This window comes from Coregonus lavaretus, assembly GCF_964263955.1.
Source record: "Coregonus lavaretus genome assembly, chromosome: 33".
Lineage (NCBI taxonomy): Eukaryota > Metazoa > Chordata > Actinopteri > Salmoniformes > Salmonidae > Coregonus > Coregonus lavaretus.
Genome location: NC_140020.1, coordinates 18,760,099 through 18,776,144, shown reverse-complemented (window position 1 = coordinate 18,776,144; position 16,046 = coordinate 18,760,099). Strand labels below are relative to the sequence as shown.

General features: G+C 42.7%; 1 protein-coding gene across 2 annotated transcripts in view; it reads left to right on the top strand.

Annotated features, from left to right (window-relative positions):
* The window catches only part of LOC311108193 (nuclear receptor coactivator 1-like), an 86,543-nt gene that overhangs the window by 45,713 nt on the left and 24,784 nt on the right, over positions 1-16,046 (top strand). For both annotated transcript variants that reach the window (XM_084150813.1, XM_084150814.1), the window contains one exon: positions 1,814-1,980. In XM_084150813.1, coding sequence (XP_084006939.1) covers positions 1,814-1,980 — 167 coding nt within the window. The remainder of the gene's footprint in view (positions 1-1,813; positions 1,981-16,046) is intronic.

The following is a 16,046-nucleotide window of genomic DNA, read 5'->3' as shown; positions in this document are numbered from 1 at the left end:
CCGGGGAATGCCGAGGACATAGTTTTAGTAACTGCCAGTAGAACAGCCCTTATCAATCCCATTCTATCCTCCTCACTTCTCAAGTATCCAAACCATTTTATCACTCATATATATTTTATCATGTTTACCACATTTCTTCTGCGACTTACTTTCAGATTCAGCGGGCTAAAAAATGTATTCTTCCATTGGTGGAATTTGAGAGAAGGTCAAGCTGAGCCGTAGTCATTCCCTGTATTCCTCTTAATATCTCACACATGGCCAGTGTAGAGCTAGTAGTCATTCTCAGCTCTCAGTGCTAGGCTAACCCAGAATGTGGATGTGAGCGCATCCACTGTGCATGATTGAGTGTAAATGCATGCGCGTGTATGTATGTATGTATGTATGTATGTATGTATGTATGTATGTATGTATGTGTGAGCGTGCCTGCCCTGCGGCCTGGGATACCAGCCCACCCACCATGCGGCCCTGGGAGCTGTGATCGGCTCCAAGGTAACGAGACGCCCCTGTGTGTGAGAGAGAGAGAAAATCTCAGCAGGGTTCCTCTCATCCCCCTTGTCAGGTGATGATGCCCTGCTGGGTGAAAGAATAACAATCTGGCTGCAGGGTTAGTCCTCTCCTCAGCTGTTCTCTCTAGCTGCTCTGCTCTGTCAGCGCTGGTCTCTCCTGCAGCTCTCTGCTCTGGTCTCCCACCCGCGCCCCTATCTCTCTCTATATGCTGGCCTCATGTAGGCCATGAATTATTGAGAGGCCCGCTGTCCCTGTAGATCCGACAGCCCTGATCCTCCTCTTCTCTCCGTCCTTCCCCAGCACTCGTTGGTACCAACCCAGCTGCAGCAGCTGACCGACAGAGTCTGCCTGGATACTCTCTGATGAGCCCAGGGCTGTGTTCTCATCTCATTCACCTCTTTGTCTCCTGTCCTTCAGGAAATCCTTAATCTCCTGACTTTGTTGTACTCTGGAACTCTGTTTGTGTTTCATGGACTGTGTCAAATCAAACTTTATTTAAAGTGCATTTAAAATCGCAACACACTTTACATGAGAACAATAATAAAAGAACAGAAACAGAGGATTTGTAAAACAATCACCTTATTAAAAGCCCGGCTAAAAAGGTGGGTTTTAAAAGTTCTTTAAAAACATCAATGGTGTCTGCTCCTCTTACCTGACAGGGCAAGCCGTTCCATAACTGGGGGGCTTTAATAGAGAACGCTCCGCCCCCCGCCTTGGTTCTGGATGAAGGAACCGTAAGCAGACCGGTTAATCAGATCGCACTCACTGGGTTGTATGGAACGAGCATGTCTGTCAGATAAGAGGGGGCAAGGCCATGCAGTGCCTTAAAAGATAAGAGTGAGATCTTAAAATCACACCGATACTTTACAGGCAGCCATTGTAGTGCACAAAAAAACGGGAGTGATGCGCTAATGCCTTCTAGTGTTGGTTAAAATCCGAGCTGCAGTGTTCTGTACAAGTTGTAGGCTTCTAATAGTAGAGTCTGAACAGCTGGAGTGGAGGGCATTACAGTAGTCTAGCCTAGATGAAACAAATGCATGGACCAATATTTCGGCATCTGGTTGAGAGATGAAGTGTCTAATTCTGGAAATGTTCCTGAGATAGAAGTATATTGTTTAGGATATGCTTTATATGTAGTCAAGTAACCCTTTATTCTCGTACGACCATCCTGATCTCACGATCCTTAATGTTGTGAAGGGAAATTCACTTGGTTGCAGCTAACACGCCATAAAATCACGTTCAGCAAAGTTAAGAAAATGTCTCAACAATAAACCTAACCTGTGTGTGTGTGTGTGTGTCCCTGCAGTGTGGAGAAGCGGCGGCGGGAGCTGGAGTGTCGTTACATAGACGAGCTGGCTGAGCTACTGTCTACCAACATGGGCGACATCGCCAGCCTCAACATCAAGCCAGATAAGTGCCATATCCTCAAGAGCACCGTGGACCAGATCCAGCAGATCAAACGCCGCGAGCAGGGTGAGCACCAACGCATTAGAAACATATTCACACTTTGGCTAAATCCCAATACCCCTCCCCCTCATTTTCGAGTGTGGGAGAGTGTCTTGAAAATGGAGCAACTAGTGGTAGGGAGAGATAAATAACCCTGTGGAATGGGACATCAATGCATCACTCACGAACAGCAGAAGCGGCTAAAGTATAGCCTACCACGCAATTCATTGACGACAAGCCTTGTGTTTTTCACAATGCCTGTACTGGCGGCAGTAATATCTTTCCATATATTTCTCATTCAACAAATATGTACTTTACCATACGAGCAACAAATGAGAACAGCAGAACAACAATGTGTTCGTAACGTACCCATCCTCTGGCTGTGGTTCAATGTGGAGTAGTACTGTACCCATCCTCTGGCTGTGGTTCAATGTGGAGTAGTACTGTACCCATCCTCTGGCTGTGGTTCAATGTGGAGTAGTACTGTACCCATACTCTGGCTGTGGTTCAATGTGGAGTAGTACTGTACCCATACTCTGGCTGTGGTTCAATGTGGAGTAGTACTGTACCCATACTCTGGCTGTGGTTCAATGTGGAGTAGTACTGTACCCATACTCTGGCTGTGGTTCAATGTGGAGTAGTACTGTACCCATACTCTGGCTGTGGTTCAATGTGGAGTAGTACTGTACCCATACTCTGGCTGTGGTTCAATGTGGAGTAGTACTGTACCCATCCTCTGGCTGTGGTTCAATGTGGAGTAGTACTGTACCCATCCTCTGGCTGTGGTTCAATGTGGAGTAGTACTGTACCCATCCTCTGGCTGTGGTTCAATGTGGAGTAGTACTGTACCCATCCTCTGGCTGTGGTTCAATGTGGAGTAGTACTGTACCCATCCTCTGGCTGTGGTTCAATGTGGAGTAGTACTGAAGCAGGACTTTCATTCCATAATAGAAGTTTGACATGTAACAGTCCCATTTCCTTCACTCTTTCATTTTCTGCAATTTCTTGGGGATTAATGACTGTTCTGAACTAATGTACCAAACGTTTTAGGGTCAATACACAGATCAGCTACATAGCTACTCATCCATAGACATACAATAAGCATTAAAAGAGTTAGCTACGTTACTTCAGCTGCATTGCATGACATTCTTCAATCTCGAATGTTAACGTTACTACAATAAAGAACAATGGCAAGTGATTTACTTTCATAAAATAAAAAATAAAAATATGAACAGCAAGGCAAGCTTACAAAATTGTTTATTACATTTGCAGTAAATGCTTTAGGTAGATTCTTTACATCCACAGGGTTTTACAAGATGACAGCCTGGTTTGCTGGTTTGCTCAGGAGTCCCTAAAACATCAAACAACACAAACTACAATTCATACAAATGTCAAACACCCATATAGCAAGCTAAATGTATAGCTACAGTAGCTGGCTAATGTTCTTTAATGATTCATTATGAAGTTATAATTACTTAAATTTGCTTCCATCCTAGTATTCTTGCCAGCCATTATTCTTGAAGCAACTCTCCAGGGTTGGGTCGCAGAGCTTCATGGGAGTTTTTGGAAACACTTGATAGAAAGACTGCATCTCGATTCGCTTCGTTTGGAGGGCCGACCAGAGGGCTGAAAAGGCACTACACCTTGCTCAAAGTTCAATTGGGATACCACTCTGTCTCAATGGGGCTAACGGGATTGCGCAGAACAGAGGGAGAGGGCTAAGGGCGGGTATTGGGATTAAGCCTTACTCTCACTCACTAATTTACCACTAATTTGCACGCGCACATATGCACGCTCTTGCTCTTTCTCTAGTAAACACACACACACACACACACATACACACCCTTACATCCATGCTCGCTCTCATTCCCCTCAGTCACTCATTTACTGACCCACATCCTCCCTCACTTCTGCGTGTTTGCTCTTTATTTTCCTCAATCCCCCATTCCTACTTCCTCTGAAGACGTCAGGTCTCTAGGGGAATTCTGCACAGCAGTAGAGACCCCTGGGAAATCATGCTTCTTAGTCCTCAGAGCTGAATGACAAGCCAGATTAATCCCACCCTTAAGACACTGAAAGCTCGCTGTGACATCATTCTGCTGCATCTTATGTGTCCTTACATGTCCTTATGCATCTTACATATTTGTTCACATGCGTCTTATGTTAGTGTGCTTAATGCATACCAGAGCCATATCTCTATTCTTTATAGGCCCATATGTCTCTGATGCTTACATATCATTGTGTGCATCTTATGTACCCTTACATGCAAACCTCACCAGCCATGTTGCGTTAGCGAGTGTTGCAAAATAAATGTATACATACATGTTATTCAATCATTTCAATACACTGCTCGCGTGCGTGGACGAGTGTCTGCGTAGCCAAGCACTAAAATAGAACTTGGTTCTATCTGAGACGCTCCACGCGTTTCAAGTCCCCTCCTTATTGGATATCAGGAAGATATTGCTTGAAAGGCAAACAAGGAGAGATTAATTAAAGATAACTAACTAAAAACTAACTAGGTTTCCCTTTTTATCTGTCGATTAGAGATTTTAGTAGAGATTTTCTATGACTCCGGGTGAAAATTCTACAAAGAAACAGCTAAAAAGAGGACCATATGCATTTCAGGTCAAATAACAACCTAATGTTAATCTCCCAGGACAAACTAGCTAAAAACAATAGGTAGCTTAATGTCCATGAATATTTCATGTGTATTTCAACATGCAGCCAAATTAATATAGTTGGTTTTGGTATTTTAACTTGCGTGTCATGATCACATCTGGTGTGGATGGACAAAATCAACATGTGCGCGATAGCGCACACGGAAGGACGCGTGTGGCCGGTGTAGTCAGCATGTTACATATCCTTAGTTCCATGCATCTGGGATGCCCTTACTCACTCCCAGTTAGTTCTACTTTAGTGTTCTCAGTGGCGGTGCTTGTGCTCCCAGATTGTCAGTCACTGGTCAGGGTTCTTGGGAAAAGCCATAAAACAGTAAGAGTCAGTGAGTGCATTTGTGTTTGTTCCAGGTCACACTCACCACAGGCATGGGGTTGATGTTTGAAGTCCCCCTCTGATCTGGCTCCATGCATGGTCCTAATGTCACACACATACGGTCACATCATGCATGTGCACATGTATTGGACAGTAATATTGATCGTGTTTGATATTATAAATACCTCACAGAAGGTCTGATCTCATTATTACTGAAACCGGATACAAGTGGAAAATATAAAGATCCAGTCCATTTAAAAAATTGGCGGCCCCTTACACTTCAGTGTTGTGATGCAAAAATTCTAGCAAAATGTATAGCGCATAGAATTAAAAAGGTATTGTCGGATATTATTCATTCTAATCAGACAGGTTTTTTACATGGACAATACATTGGAGATAATATAAGGCAAGTACTGGAAACAATAGAACACTATGGAAAATCAAATAATTACAACCAAATAATTGCAGCATTACTGCAAAAATGGAAGAGGAAAGTGGAAGGAGGAAAAAGTAAGGAACTTGTCTGTCGGCATTGCATTAAAGAACATAATTGGTTAAAGAAAATTGTGATAAATAAAAAAGTTTACCAGTTTCATTTAAGGACCAAAAGATTGACAGCCGTCCCATATAGATTGCAAATAGTTGGGAAGAGATTTTTGACGTACCGATTCCATGGCATAGTGTTTATGAACTGATAAGCAAAACGACGCCGGATTATATAAAATTCTTGCTACCAATAGAATGTTATTTGTATGGGGGATACAATCTTCCCAGCTCTGCAGATTTGGCTGTGAAGAGACAGAATCATTAGATCATTTGTTTTGGTACTGTCCATTTGTAGCTTGTTTCTGGACATAGGTCCAGGATTGGCTGAAGGATTGCAATATTTGCATGGCGCTGACCCTGCAGATAGCACTACTTGGTGATCTGAAAAGTCATAGTCAATCGATCAATACTATAATAATACTTTTAGCAAAGATGTTTATTTTCAATTCACAAACTGTAGAAACAATGAGAATAGAAAGGTTCAGAACTTTTGTAAAACATCACAGTACAGTTGAAAAATATATGGCAAATAGAAATCCAATATGGATGGTGTTAAGAGATAGATGGGAGGTGTTGAATGGAGCTGAAGGATGGGACTAATAACAACAAGATAACTAGTGTAAGACATGCTGAGTCCATAATAAGTATATAGGTTATATATTGTGAACTTTTGTGAAAGAGCACAGTTAGAAAGATATGGCATATAGAAGCATACCAGATGGACATCATGAAAATGATCGGAGGAAGTTCAGGAGTAAAAACAAACAAAATATAATTATTGACTGTGTCCATAAAATGTATATAGTATGTATAAGCATGAAGTAGAGGCCTAAGCATTGTTGTTCACTAGTTTACTCCAAGTAGGGAAGGGATGGTGGGGTTGGAAAGTAATAAAGGGAAATATATATATTTTTAAAGGATATATATACAGTGGGGAAAAAAAGTATTTAGTCAGCCACCAATTGTGCAAGTTCTACCACTTAAAAAGATGAGAGAGGCCTGTAATTTTCATCATAGGTACACGTCAACTATGACAGACAAAATGAGAAAAAAAAATCCAGAAAATCACATTGTAGGATTTTTTATGAATTTATTTGCAAATTATGGTGGAAAATAAGTATTTGGTCAATAACAAAAGTTTCTCAATACTTTGTTATATACCCTTTGTTGGCAATGATACAGGTCAAACATTTTCTGTAAGTGTTCACAAGGTTTTCACACACTGTTGCTGGTATTTTGGCCCATTCCTCCATGCAGATCTCCTCTAGAGCAGTGATGTTTTGGGGCTGTTGCTGGGCAACACGGACTTTCAACTCCCTCCAAAGATTTTCTATGGGGTTGAGATGTGGAGACTGGCTAGGCCACTCCAGGACCTTGAAATGCTTATTACGAAGCCACTCCTTCGTTGCCTGGGCGGTGTGTTTGGGATCATTGTCATGCTGAAAGACCCAGCCACGTTTCATCTTCAATGCCCTTGCTGATGGAAGGAGGTTTTCACTCAAAATCTCATGATACATGGCCCCATTCATTCTTTCCTTTACACGGATCAGTCGTCCTGGTCCCTTTGCAGAAAAACAGCCCCAAAGCATGATGTTTCCACCCCCATGCTTCACAGTAGGTATGGTGTTCTTTGGATGCAACTCAGCATTCTTTGTCCTCCAAACACGACGAGTTGAGTTTTTACCAAAAAGTTATATTTTGGTTTCATCTGACCATATGACATTCTCCCAATCCTCTTCTGGATCATCCAAATGCACTCTAGCAAACTTCAGACGGGCCTGGACATGTACTGGCTTAAGCAGGGGGACACGTCTGGCACTGCATGATTTGAGTCCCTGGCGGCGTAGTGTGTTACTGATGGTAGGCTTTGTTACTTTGGTCCCAGCTCTCTGCAGGTCATTCACTAGGTCCCCCCGTGTGGTTCTGGGATTTTTGCTCACCGTTCTTGTGATCATTTTGACCCCACGGGGTGAGATCTTGCATGGAGCCCCAGATCGAGGGAGATTATCAGTGGTCTTGTATGTCTTCCATTTCCTAATAATTGCTCCCACAGTTGATTTATTCAAACCAAGCTGCTTACCTATTGCAGATTCAGTCTTCCCAGCCTGGTGCAGGTCTACAATTTTGTTTCTGGTGTCCTTTCACAGCTCTTTGGTCTTGGCCATAGTGGAGTTTGGAGTGTGACTGTTTGAGGTTGTGGACAGGTGTCTTTTATACTGATAACAAGTTCAAACAGGTGCCATTAATACAGGTAACGAGTGGAGGACAGAGGAGCCTCTTAAAGAAGAAGTTACAGGTCTGTGAGAGCCAGAAATCTTGCTTGTTTGTAGGTGACCAAATACTTATTTTCCACCATCATTTGCAAATAAATTCATTAAAAATCCTACAATGTGATTTTCTGGAGAAAAAAAATCTCAATTTGTCTGTCATAGTTGACGTGTACCTATGATGAAAATTACAGGCCTCTCTCATCTTTTTAAGTGGGAGAACTTGCACAATTGGTGGCTGACTAAATACTTTTTTCCCCCAATGTATATGTATATATAGTGAGGGGAAAAAAGTATTTGATCCCCTGCTGATTTTGTATGTTTGCCCACTGACAAAGACATGATCAGTCTATCATTTTAATGGTAGGTTTATTTGAACAGTGAGAGACAGAATAACAACAAAAAAATCCTGAAAAACGCATGTCAAAAATGTTATAAATTGATTTGCATTTTAATGAGGGAAATAAGTATTTGACCCCTCTGCAAAACATGACTTAGTACTTGGTGGCAAAACCCTTGTTGGCAATCACAGAGGTCAGATGTTTCTTGTAGTTGGCCACCAGGTTTGCACACATCTCAGGAGGGATTTTGTCCCACTCCTCTTTGCAGATCTTCTCCAAGTCATTAAGGTTTCGAGGCTGACATTTGGCAACTCGAACCTTCAGCTCCCTCCACAGATTTTCTATGGGATTAAGGTCTGGAGACTGGCTAGGCCACTCCAGGACCTTAATGTGCTTCTTCTTGAGCCACTCCTTTGTTGCCTTGGCCGTGTGTTTTGGGTCATTGTCATGCTGGAATACCCATCCACGACCCATTTTCAATGTCCTGGCTGAGGGAAGGAGGTTCTCACCCAAAATTTGCCCCATCCATCGTCCCTTTGATTCGGTGAAGTTGTCCTGTCCCCTTAGCAGAAAAACACCCCCAAAGCATAATGTTTCCACCTCCATGTTTGACGGTGGGGATGGTGTTCTTGGGGTCATAGGCAGCATTCCTCCTCCTCCAAACACGGCGAGTTGAGTTGATGCCAAAGAGCTCGATTTTGGTCTCATCTGACCACAACACTTTCACCCAGTTCTCCTCTGAATCATTCAGATGTTCATTGGCAAACTTCAGACAGGCCTGTATATGTGCTTTCTTGAGCAGGGGGACCTTGCGGGCGCTGCAGGATTTCAGTCCTTCACGGCGTAGTGTGTTACCAATTGTTTTCTTGGTGACTATGTTCCCAGCTGCCTTGAGATCATTGACAAGATCCTCCCGTGTAGTTCTGGGCTGATTCCTCACCGTTCTCATGATCATTGCAACTCCACGAGGTGAGATCTTGCATGGAGCCCCAGGCCGAGGGAGATTGACAGTACTTTTGTGTTTCTTCCATTTGCGAATAATCGCACCGACTGTTGTCACCTTCTCACCAAGCTGCTTGCCGATGGTCTTGTAGCCCATTCCAGCCTTGTGTAGGTCTACAATCTTGTCGCTGACATCCTTGGAGAGCTCTTTGGTCTTGGCCATGGTGGAGAGTTTTGAATCTGATTGATTGATTGCTTCTGTGGACAGGTGTCTTTTATACAGGTAACAAACTGAGATTAGGAGCACTCCCTTTAAGAGTGTGCTCCTAATCTCAACTCGTTACCTGTATAAAAGACACCTGGGAGCCAGAAATCTTTCTGATTGAGAGGGGGTCAAATACTTATTTCCCTCATTAAAATGCAAATCAATTTATAACATTTTTGACATGCGTTTTTCTGGATTTTTTTGTTGTTATTCTGTCTCTCACTGTTCAAATAAACCTACCATTAAAATTATAGACTGATCATTTCTTTGTCAGTGGGCAAACGTACAAAATCAGCAGGGGATCAAATACTTTTTTCCCTCACTGTATGTATATATATGCTAGAAAAAAAAAACAAAAAAAAACAAATGGGGGATTGGAAGTGAAGCAGAGAATTACATTAATGGAAGTTACAATCTATCTGCAATATTAAAGCTGATCTACCCCCCAAAAAAATAAAAAAATAATAAAAAAAAGACCAACACAGAGAATGTTGAATTCCTAAGACAACACATAGCAAATTCTTGCATACAGTTGTTAAGAATAGTCACTTCTGGGGCTGGACTGCCCTACACACACACATCTTCAAACACACACACACACCCTGCCTATGGAAGAAGCCATCCATCCATAGGGTCAGCGAGCATATCCATCCAGGCAGGGTCCATTCCTCTCTGATGGAGAGAGGAATATTTTTTGATGTGATGACTTATTCATCAAGCCAGTATGAATAATGTATGTTGTACGTTGGCATGAAGCATACTGTGGTACTAACAGAGGGATGAATGACCAGATTAGTTCCACCATGTTGTGGGGGATTATGATGATGAGGATCATTATTGATTTGGCTGACTATATTAGATAGCTAAATCAGGATTAGGGTTAACATCATTAGAATATTTGGCCAACAGAGGATAGTTGGTAACAGAGATTGAGCTGTCAATTCTCTTCTCTCTCTCTCTGTCAGTGTGTGTGTGTGTGTGGTTGTGTGTGAACAGAGCTAAAGGCCCCCATATCACCACCAGACCTCAGTCTACTTCCCCAGGGCCCAAGCCACTGAGGGGTACTACAATCGGCTCGTTTCTAGGCCTAACCAGAGCCCTGAATCGATTTTCGACTTTGAACTTGACCTCAGGGCTCTGCAGAAGGGCGGTCACACTGGTTGGACATGGCCTCTCACCCAAACCGTTTAACAGAGCTTCTCACAAGGCAGCTTTCCTTCAGCTCTTGACCCCTACCCAGTGTTGTTTTAGGGTTAACCATTATATTACAACCTGAAGGGTGTAATATTCTTCTAGTTGTCCCAAGCCATCTTGTGATCAGCTTTATGTGTTTGGGGGTTAATTAGTTCTTAAATCAAAACCAATGTAGTATTAATGTAGCTGTATGTCGCTTCTAGGAATGGGAACCTATAGACTTTGAAATGGTGGGCTAGACCTAAGTGATGCAGGAGATTAATTTACAAGCCTTTAAATCGCTCTGTTGCGAAAAACCCAGTACGATTTAGGTAAGAGCCTTAATGTTTATATCACTTGAGACCACTCTGAGCATGGCAATCATTATGTTGGGACTACACCATTGCAATAAGGAACATGTTAATTTCCACCATCATAGCCTGAATGGAAACTAAAGCAATTGGATTAGGATGATGACGTTGTCCCCCTAGACACTGATCTATGTTCAGATTAGTCTTTTTCACTCTGATGTTTAAGGTTAGGATTTGGATTGGTTTAATCTTATCTAAGATCTGTGTCTAAGGGACTACATGGTTCAGTATGTATTTTCCTTGTTTTCCCCCTGGTCAGAGATTCCATCAAACATCCTGTTAGAATGGACACACACAACCAGCAGGCATTTATAAGCAGCACTGCAATGAATACAGTCACCTTCAAAACGATTGGCACCGTTGATAAAGATGAGCAAAAAAGACTGTATAAATGAATAATACAAATACTGAGCTATATTGTATGATAAAAAAAAAAGGGAAATTATATTATTTTATACTAATATAATTGTTCAGGGAAATAGATTTTGTTTAACAAATTATCATTTTTTCTCTAAAAAAAAAAGACAAATTATTGGCACTCCTAAAGATTCTTATAAATAAAACTAAATAAAATCTGTGTTAACATTCTACTTTCTTAAGGAACTGTATTGTAGCCTTCCAGTCTTCCTGTTTCACTGGGCTATAAAAATGAGGTAAATCAACATTAAGGCTCTGACCACGTAAAATCCATTTGTAATCCATCACCATGGGGAAAGGTAAAGAACTCTCAAACGAAAAGAGAATTGTTTGTTGACCTTCATAAATCAGGCAATAGGTACAAAACAATAACAAAAAAAATATACCACTTCCCACTATAGAGAGTAATAGTAATGGGGTCTTTTTCTAGCCACTAACGGAGGCTAACTCCGCCATGGCTCGTTGGGCAAAGCCTATGGAGAAATTAATTGGGTTTTGGTAGGGTTTTTGGGATAAACGCAGAAAATAAGGGATCTTGTATGTTTCCAAAAATCCAGAAAATCACATTGTATGATTTTTAAGTAATTAATTTGCATTTTATTGCATGACATAAGTACTTGATCACCTACCAACCAGTAAGAATTACGGCTCTCACAGACCTGCTAGTTTTTCTTTAAGAAGCCCTCCTGTTCTCCACTCATTACCTGTATTAACTGCACCTGTTTGAACTCGTTACCTGTATAAAAGACACCTGTCCACACACTCAAACAGACTCCAACCTCTCCACAATGGCCAAGACCAGAGAGCTGTGTAAGGACATCAGGGATAAAATGGTAGACCTGCACAAGGCTGGGATGGGCTACAGGACAATAGGCAAGCAGCTTGGTGAGAAGGCAACAACTGTTGGCGCAATTATTAGAAAATGGAAGAAGTTCAAGATGACGGTCAATCACCCTCGGTCTAGGGCTCCATGCAAGATCTCACCTTGTGCGGCATCAATGATCATGAGGAAGGTGAGGGATCAGCCCAGAACTACACGGCAGGACCTGGTCAATGACCTGAAGAGAGCTGGGACCACAGTCTCAAAGAAAACCATTAGTAACACACTACGCCGTCATGGATTAAAATCCTGCAGCGCACGCAAGGTCCCCCTGCTCAAGCCAGCGCATGTCCAGGCCCGTCTGAAGTTTGCCAATGACCATCTGGATGATCCAGAGGAGGAATGGGAGAAGGTCATGTGGTCTGATGAGACAAAAATAGAGCTTTTTGGTTTAAACTCCACTCGCGGTGTTTGGAGGAAGAAGAAGGATGAGTACATCCCCAAGAACACCATCCCAACCGTGAAGCATGGAGGTGGAAACATCATTCTTTGGGGATGCTTTTCTGCAAAGGGGACAGGACGACTGCATCGTATTGAGGGGAGGATGGATGGGGCCATGTATCGCGAGAGCTTGGCCAACAACCTCCTTCCCTCAGTAAGAGCATTGAAGATGGGTCGTGGCTGGGTCTTCCAGCATGACAACGACCCGAAACACACAGCCAGGGCAACTAAGGAGTGGCTCCGTAAGAAGCATCTCAAGGTCCTGGAGTGGCCTAGCCAGTCTCCAGACCTGAACCCAATAGAAAATCTTTGGAGGGAGCTGAAAGTCCGTATTGCCCAGCGACAGCCCCGAAACCTGAAGGATCTGGAGAAGGTCTGTATGGAGGAGTGGGCCAAAATCCCTGCTGCAGTGTGTGCAAACCTGGTCAAGACCTACAGGAAACGTATGATCTCTGTAATTGCAAACAAAGGTTTCTGTACCAAATATTAAGTTCTGCTTTTCTGATGTATCAAATACTTATGTCATGCAATAAAATGCAAATTAATAACTTAAAAATCATACAATGTGATTTTCTGGATTTTTGTTTTAGATTCCGTCTCTCACAGTTGAAGTGTACCTATGATAAAAATTACAGACCTCTACATGCTTTGTAAGTAGGAAAACCTGCAAAATCGGCAGTGTATCAAATACTTGTTCTCCCCACTGTATATACAGTACCAGTCAAAAGTTTGGACACACCTACTCATTCAAGGGTTTTTCTTTATTTTTTACTATTTTTTACATTGTAAAATAATAGTGAAGACATCAAAACTATGAAATAACACATATGGAATCATGTAGTAACCAAAAAAGTGTTAAACAAATCAAAATATATTTTATATTTGAGATTCTTCAAATAGCCACCCTTTGCCTTGATGACAGCTTTGCACACTCTTGGCATTCTCTCAACCAGCTTCATGAGGTAGTCACCTGGAATGCGTTTCAATTAACTGGTGTGCCTTCTTAAGTTAATTTGTGGAATTTATTTCCTTCTTAATGTGTTCTCCAATTTCATAAAACATTATAGAAAAAGGCTCAGTGTCGTTATCCTTGCAAGGGGAGGGTGCACAAACTATTGAAAATAGGGGTACCAATAGAAAAAAAGTATTACTTGTTAAACAAAATCTCTTTCTCTGAGCAATTGTATTAGTCTAAAATTGAGCATGAAATATAGCTCATCTTTTGCAAGGGTGCCAATAATTTTGGAGGTGATTGTATACTCTACACACCACAGCCCTTAAAGGAAAACGCCATTGTTCTTTAGTCCACTGTTGATACAGTCCCACAACGTTTTGCTTGGCAGCAGTCAAGTTTTTTATAAAGATATTGGACTTTCAACAAGCAAAGTGTCACTTCCACATCATCATGATGATGAAAAACGTAACGTGTGAGTTTTTGGGTGTATTTTTCCTTTAAGATGGCTACCTAACCGGCCTAGTCACTCAAACATCTGCTTATTCCTGGCCCTGATTCCCATCATCACAAACAGGCTTGGTGACTCAGAATTTGGGTGTAAATTAGAATATTCCTTCCAGTCCTGATTTCCTGTCTGGGATAGGGTAGTACCGGAGGCCCAACGGCGAGAGGGCTGGTGTTGGCCTTGAGCAGGCAGGCAGAGAGACGAAGTGGAGTAGAAGTGTAAGAGTAAATGGTGGCGCTCGCTTGCCTACACCAGAATTAGCACACGCAGTGGTGGCTGTCCAGAAGCAGTGCAGAAGGTGCCTTTTTTCCTCTTTCACCCTCAGTGAAATCAGGGGAAATATTAAGGTCCGGGTGTGTGTGCAAGCTTGCAGTGTGTGTGTGTATGTTTTCCTCCTTCTCCTATGTAAGGCTCAAGGAGTTCTTGAACGAGATCCCCTGTTTTGTTTCTGCTCCCAGCATGAGGAAAGAGCCTAGCTAGGGTAGAGGGTGTGGCACAGGTGACATAAAGCCTACTTAGAGCTGGCATAGCCATGACATGAGGTTGTCAGGGGCCCAGTGGCCTCTGCGATGTAACACTCAGGACGAAGGCCTTCTCTTCTGTTTTTGTTTCTCGAGCTCAGGCAGGGGAGGGGAGGGAGTTGGGCGTGTGAGAAAGCAGCCAATGGCTGAGCTCCCTGCCACTTGACCTTGTGCAAGAGGGCCTCTTGCAAAGCCCAGCTTCCCTTTCCCCTACGCTTGCTACACAGGGAGAAACAGGAACACACACTGCTCTGCTCGCCCCTCCTCCTCTCTTCCTCTCCTCTCCTCCTCTCCCTAGGCCTTAACTCCCCTCCTCTGTGCCTCTCTCTATCTCGCAACTCTCCCCTTTTTCACCTATTGCCCCCTCTCTGTCCCTCCACTCCCACTTTCAACCCTCTCCTATCTGATCCTAAGATAGACAAGGACAGACCCTGGCCTCTCCGAAGACACCATACAGATGTAGGATCTTAATTTGAGCCAGTTTGCTACAGTAGGAAAATAACCCTGCAGCATCAGGAAATGTGAATTAATATGTGGATTATAATAAATTGATATTTTTGTAGGGGTTGATACAGAAGCCTTTTTAAAGGGTAGGAAGCATGAGTTTTTACACACCAGAGTAACAACACAGTGTGGTCAAAGACTTAGTAACTTAGTTGTAGTCACGGTCTATACCTATAACTACAAACATAGTTATGTTTTAGGGTTATTATATATTTATACATTTATTTCCAGATATTTTCTAAACTACCCACAATGCACTCAACGTCATATGGAGAATCTACTCTGTGCTACCGAGTTCATATGCTAGCTCGGTAGCTAGCTCAAGCTTGCTAATGTTAGCATCCTCATGCTCTGCACAGAATTTGTGGCTGTGTTATCTACTGGCAACCCGTTAGCATGGCAGGCTCTGGTGCCTTCTTGCCATGGGCTCAAAACGAAAGAGAAAATCATGCCTGCTTGCTCTAATTGTGTAGTACCTTGTCTGTTCTCCTTTTTGTTTAGTCAACTTTTTGGCATGTTCTCTGTGAAGTAGGCTACGGGAGTTTTGTAACTTTGTCCACCTTCGCTTAGTGCTCGCTGGATTTTTCTTGCTATAGCTATTGTATTTCCCTCACTGACTCTCGCTTGGCCCGGTGAAGCCCCCGCCTCCCCCTCGCTTTGGTAGCGAACTCATCGGATGGGCCCCCAGCCATCAATCTGTAATTCTCTGCTCTCGCTTTGCTTTTGCTCTGCGGTCATGTTTTAGTTGTGTTTTGTTAGTTGTGTTCTAGCTGGTCTCCAGTTGTTGGGCTCTGGCTTGGTGGTTGGCTAGGCTAATAGCTAGTTGGCTAAATAGCTAACGTTAGCTGGCTAAGATAACTGCATGTAGCTAATATTTATCTATAACATTATTTGACTCATGCTGTGCTAACGTAACGTTAGCAGGCTGGTAGGGCAAACATTAGCGGGCTAGTTGGCTAGCAACCTTGCAAGTT